At 40.4% G+C, this 5,712-nt stretch overlaps 1 protein-coding gene across 2 annotated transcripts; it reads left to right on the top strand.

The window, feature by feature from the left end:
• Positions 1–486: 486 nt before the first annotated feature.
• LOC101467787 (interferon-inducible GTPase 5-like) lies at positions 487–3,260 on the top strand. Of its 2 annotated transcripts, XM_076877595.1 has the most exons (3): positions 487–518; positions 1,384–1,949; positions 2,092–3,260. In XM_076877595.1, exons 2-3 carry the CDS (start codon positions 1,391–1,393, stop codon positions 2,730–2,732), a joined length of 1,200 nt encoding a protein of 399 aa, XP_076733710.1. In that variant the 5' UTR covers positions 487–518; positions 1,384–1,390; the 3' UTR covers positions 2,733–3,260. The 2 variants fall into 2 exon arrangements, with proteins under 2 accessions (XP_076733710.1, XP_024662076.2); XM_024806308.2 differs by lacking the exon at positions 487–518 and having other exon boundaries at positions 731–1,949.
• Positions 3,261–5,712: the final 2,452 nt, after the last annotated feature.

The raw sequence follows: 5,712 nt of genomic DNA on the forward strand, positions 1-5,712 counted from the left end.
TTATCAGGGCCGCGTCCATTCAATACTACACTATATAATTATATGACACTTATTAATATAAAGCATAGCATTGAGGCACTTCAGGCATTTTAAGAGGGGGCAAACACTTTTTCCACACAGGAACATGTAGGTTTGGATTTTTCCTCTTCATAACAAACACCTTCATTTAGAAAGAGAATTTTGTGTTTGCTTGTGTTCTCTTTGTCTAATACTTAAATTTGTTTGATGATCTGAAACAAAGTGTGACAAGCACAAAAAAATAGAAAAACATTTTTTCACTCCACTGTATAGTACACTGGGTTCTGCTGTGGAAACATGACTTCTTGTAAATCAGCTGCTTCTACATATCTTATTGTGGCCCTCAGGAAGACTCGCTGATTGGTTCATTCATTATTATCTTGGGTGGAGCTTTTTCCTGTGACTAACCACAAAAGCTCAAAGCCAAACTGCGACTTCTCACATTGTTACTGACTGCAGTGTGCTGCTGTCTTCACTTTCAGCCTCACCAGGAATCCAGTGTAAGTTCTTTTAATTTCTCTTGAATTAAACTAAAGTCACTTTCTTTCTATTGTCACCATTTTTATTTTTCGAGATAAGTCACAGAAAATCTAGTTTTTTTTATGGATTTGGTGCTTTTTAATAATTATACAGGTGAGGTTGCTGAATGACTTCCTGCCCCCGTCTCTGATGTGATCTTATATGGACAAAATTAACTTTTTACCACACTCTGTGAGGGAAACTTCCTCTTTTAGCTTTGGGTGTTACTTCATCATCACATAGTCTGCTGATTATTGAGCCAGTTTTGCCCACTAACAAAGAAATGATCAGTCTGCAATTTCAATGGCGGGTTTATTTGAACAGTGAAAAACAGAACAATAACCAACAAATCCAGAAAAATCCATTTTGAAAAAGTTATAAATTAATTTGAATTTTATGAACAAAGTATTTGATCCCCTATCAATTAGCAAAATTTCCGACTCCCAGGTGTATTTTATACAGGTAACAAGCTAATATTGGGAGCCTTCTCAATCTATTACCTGTATAAAAGATCTGGTGCTTGGCCCGGTCCCGTAGCTATGGGAGCTGATCTTGATGCACCGCTGCCTGCTTCCAGTGCATGGTGGCTATTTCTGCCAGCATCATTGCCAGTACTTCCAGTGGCTGCAGTGGTCACGGGTCTGTTATCCTGCACCTGGGTTTCAGCACCACTGTGACACTAAGGACCCACACAAACACAATGTTTATTTTCCTAAGATTCCTCTCTGCAGCTCTACAGCTGACTTGTTCCTGGTCCAGCTTGTTAAGTGTTGCTGTGTGCTGCAGGCACGATTGGACCCAAATGCAACCTTGCAAATTTTCTCAGGTTTTCTTCTTCTGTTTAAGGATCAGCATGGAGGATCAAAATGATTGGCATCCAGAAGAAATTCCTGGAGTTAGAGAAGCACTGAAAAACAATGACATTGCTGCAGCAGTTGCAAGGATTCAACAAGTTTTAGAAAGAGAAAATAATATTCCACTAAATATCGCCATCACAGGGGAAACTGGTTCTGGGAAATCCACCTTTGTTAACGCTCTCAGAGGGCTGTCCAATGGTGATGAGGGAGCTGCTCCTGCTGGTGTTGTGGAAACCACCTCAGAGGTCACACCATACCCCCATCCAAACTATCCCAATGTTACTTTATGGGATCTCCCTGGAATCGGCAGCACCAAGTTTTCAGCTGATGAGTACCTGATGCTTGTTGGATTTGAGAAGTTTGACTTCTTCATCATCATCTCAGACACTCGCTTCAGAGAAAATGATGTGAAACTCGCTCAGGAGATTCAGAGGATGAAGAAAAAGTTCTACTTTGTTCGTTCAAAGATCGACAACGATATAAATGCTGAGAAAAGAAACAGAGACTTCAATAAAGAGGAGACTCTTACAAAAATCAGAGACGACTGTGTTCACAGTGAGTTTCTGATCACTTAGAGCTCAGTGAGATCTGAGTTCACTTTATAAACATATTCAGATCCAAGTTTTAAATGATTTCTTATAAAGGTCTTCTGCATTTTTTATACATCATCTTAACATGTGTTTTTTCTGTGAAACAGGACTCAGAGATTTAGGCGTCGAGTCTCCGCAGGTCTTCCTGGTGTCCAGCTTTGAGCTCCACCTGTACGACTTCTCTCTCTTACATAAGACCTTAGAGAGAGACCTTCCTAAAAACAAGAGAGATGCTCTGCTGCGAGCCATGCCCAACATCAGCCTGGAGATCATCAACAAGAAGAAAAAAACTTTCAAGCACCGATTGTATTGGTTGGCCGCTCAGTCTGCACTTGGAGCAGCTGTTCCAGTTCCTGGTCTTTCTATTGCTGTTGATGCTGCTTTGCTGGTTGGTGTTGTCACAGATTATGTTTTTGCGTTTGGTCTCGATGTCCCGTCTCTGAAGAGACTTTCTGACAGAACAGGTGTGCCCTACGCTGATCTGCAGGCTGTCATCTTTTCACCACTGGCTGCAGCAGAAATAACTAAAGAGCTCCTCTTGAAGGTGATAGTCCAACTTGGGTCCGTAGCTACATTAATTGCAGCAGAGGAAGTGTCCAGATTTATTCCTTTTATTGGAATCCCAATAGCAATGGGTCTCTCTTCAATCACAACCTACAACATTCTGAATTTGATCCTTGATAAGCTCGCTGATGACGCTCAGAAGCTGTTTGAAATGACTCTGAATTTAAAAATCAAAGATGAATGAAACTTAAAAGAGTTCAAATGAAATTAGTTTAAATCATTAAATATAAATATACTGAAACCAAATCATGTTGCAGCTGCACATTTGAGCCATTATCCTACTGTAGCTGATAAATGTGTCAGAGGCCTCAGCAGGTCTCATTTCTTCTCATCGCCTCAATACAGGAACAAATGTGATCTTATTATCCAGATATAACCTGCTAGAAGAGCTTTGTTCTAATCCTTTGTCTGATTTGGTGACGTCATCACTGTTTACAGATCAGGTGATCTGATAGTTACTCCTGAAATGTCGTCATCTGAAATCTTTTGTTTGATTTACTTTGTGATAAAACTCTTTTATTATCATATCGTGGCTTACAGCTTAATAAATACTTTTAATGCAGAGTGTTTGATGATGAACAGGCGTGTTTGAACAGAAACTGCTCTGTGGCGTTTTTGTCCTGTTGACTGTAGATTGTGATGAGAGTTCACTGCCCACCAGTGGTCACAGTCAGGAACTACCACACAAATAATACTGCTATGAATGCAGAGGTCTACCATCATTCCTACTTCTCATAAATAAATTGTTCTTGAGAAACATTTTACCTTTAATGTCACTATCTAAGGAGTGTTTTAAATTAAATATACAAGGAGAGTTCTTCACTTCTCTCAGCATTGGTGAGTTGGACACAATATTACCACTTAGCAGTCTTTGAGCAGATTAGTGAACATGCATGAATCTGCACTGAAAAAAATGCAATAGGGTGGTTGTTGAATCTGCATAGAATTACTTCATATATCCAGCATGACTAATTTAAATTTCATATCTAAACATATTTTTGTCTTTTAATTTTCACATATTCTTTAAGAATATTCATTCTTTTAGAACAAATCATGTTGAAAAGAAACAAGTTAGTCGTGTTTTACCCTCAAGCTCCGCCCCCTGGAAAGGAAAAATCGGCTGCACTGTCCGCCATTTTTGTCTCTCGCTTTGGAAAATCTACTACCATCTGGAGTTTTACACTTGAAGGTAAATAAGACTTTAAAGACTTTAAAGCTAACACGTCTTCTTAGGAAAAGGAGGGGCAGCGTGCCTGTGCTGCAGCGGGCACACTCGCGAGCACACGCGCGGTGTGTGTGTGTGTGGTAGAGAAAAAAGGAAAAGCGTCTCTCTCTCTCTGTCTCAAGCAGCTGCAGAGAGGGGGGCTTGGTGAACCCCGCAGTCTGTGTGTGAGGAGAGACAGAGACAGAGAGGAGGGGGGGCGCATGTGCCCATTGAGTATTAAAGGAAGATAGGGGAAACTGTTTTTCTCTATTTGTTTAACTGTTCAACTGTTCAACCGGTACAGAGGTTCTGTTGAGGTGATAAGGAACCGTTGAACAACTTGTCTTGGCATCTGGTGTCTTTTGTCATGTGATACAGGCCTGAGTATATAAATAAAGTGTGAATCGGCTGTATAAAGTGCTTACATTGATTATAACTGCGTGTGTTTGTGAAAATGATTTGATTCAGAAGCTGAGTGTGTGTGGTTTTATATTTTTTTAAAAAAGAGAAGCCGCGGCCACGCGCTCTGTGTTGAGAAAGAAAAGGTGGGGGCTGTGAGAGTGTGTGTGAGACAGGAAGTGTGCATGCCCATATAAGGAGTGAGCACTCAGAGAGAAATGAAAAGGATATTAATTGTATGTTTTAGTGTGCCAATACAGGTTACAGATAAATAAAGTTGGACTTCTCTCAACCTGGAATTTTGAGTACGGCGCTAAAACCAGTAGAGTAGCATTGTTTGGGAGAAACAAGCCAAAGTTTGGTTTAAAGTTTTACAGCTTGACCTCGCACTTGTCCCCATCCTGAGAAGAAGCTCAAAGGACAATTAATCCCCTGATGAAGACCAATAGAACATCGTGACAACTTGATAAGAATTAACAAGCAGCCAAAAGACAGTGCAACTGAACCGTTAACACTGAAACCAAACTGACGGGACCAGCAGCATGTAAGGAACTACGAGATGGAAACATGCACTGTGAGTTACAGGCTGGACAGTTGAACGGTGGGAAAGCACTGGACACTGATTGTCAGATTTGCCATGCTTGGAGTAATCTTGAAGAGACGACTGAAAGCATCAACAGAAAAGAAGAAACCACGTGATGAAACATGGATGGCGAAAGTGCAAGTACCCTCCTCGACTAAATCGGTTTCAGTTATGTACTGAAATATAAGAATGGACATTAGAGGCTTCCTTCAAAGAAAAACTCAGGCTGGGACTTAATCCAAAAGGAAAATACTGAAGAGAAACAGAGAGGAAACGGACTGTGTTTGCTGGAGAATTCAGGACAACAAAAGGACACTGAGAGAAGAGGACAGGGACCAGTGAGAGGTGAAGCCGGACGAGTTTGACTGCAAGAATACAGGGTATAAGTGGATTGAAACGAAAGCCTGAACTCAGGATGGTGTTTAGGGATGTCCACCAGAAAACTAACGAGGTAAACAAAAAGAAGGTAAAATAAAGAAAGAAAATAACTGACAATTACATGAATGAATGGAAAACACACATACACAAAGTGTTACATGTGAAATTATACTCTTAAAAAGAATCAGAAGGGAGATAGTTTTGAATTAAGAAATCAGTGAAACGATGCATGAAGTAAACCTGATTATAACATACAGAGGCAATGAAGAAAGCAGCTTACACTCACCGAACATTAACAAAATACATAGGAAAAGCAATGAAGACCTGCTTACACTTATACACATGACATAAGCTGGTATTTCTGACCAGAGAGAGGGAAACTGGTAGTTTAAGTACTCATGATAATAATAAAATGTCTCAGTTGTGTTTCTTCAGGTGCAAAACAGACCTGGATCGATTCTCCACATGCAGCAGTCGGAAGAAAGTTATAGGTCAACATGATTGGATATGTTAAGGCAAGTTTCTGGTTGAATTGTTCACAAGCGCCATGTCTCCATAAACCTGACAAGTGGGCCCTAACTTCTGGCTGAGGACCAGGAA

This window comes from Maylandia zebra, linkage group LG19, assembly GCF_041146795.1.
Source record: "Maylandia zebra isolate NMK-2024a linkage group LG19, Mzebra_GT3a, whole genome shotgun sequence".
Lineage (NCBI taxonomy): Eukaryota > Metazoa > Chordata > Actinopteri > Cichliformes > Cichlidae > Maylandia > Maylandia zebra.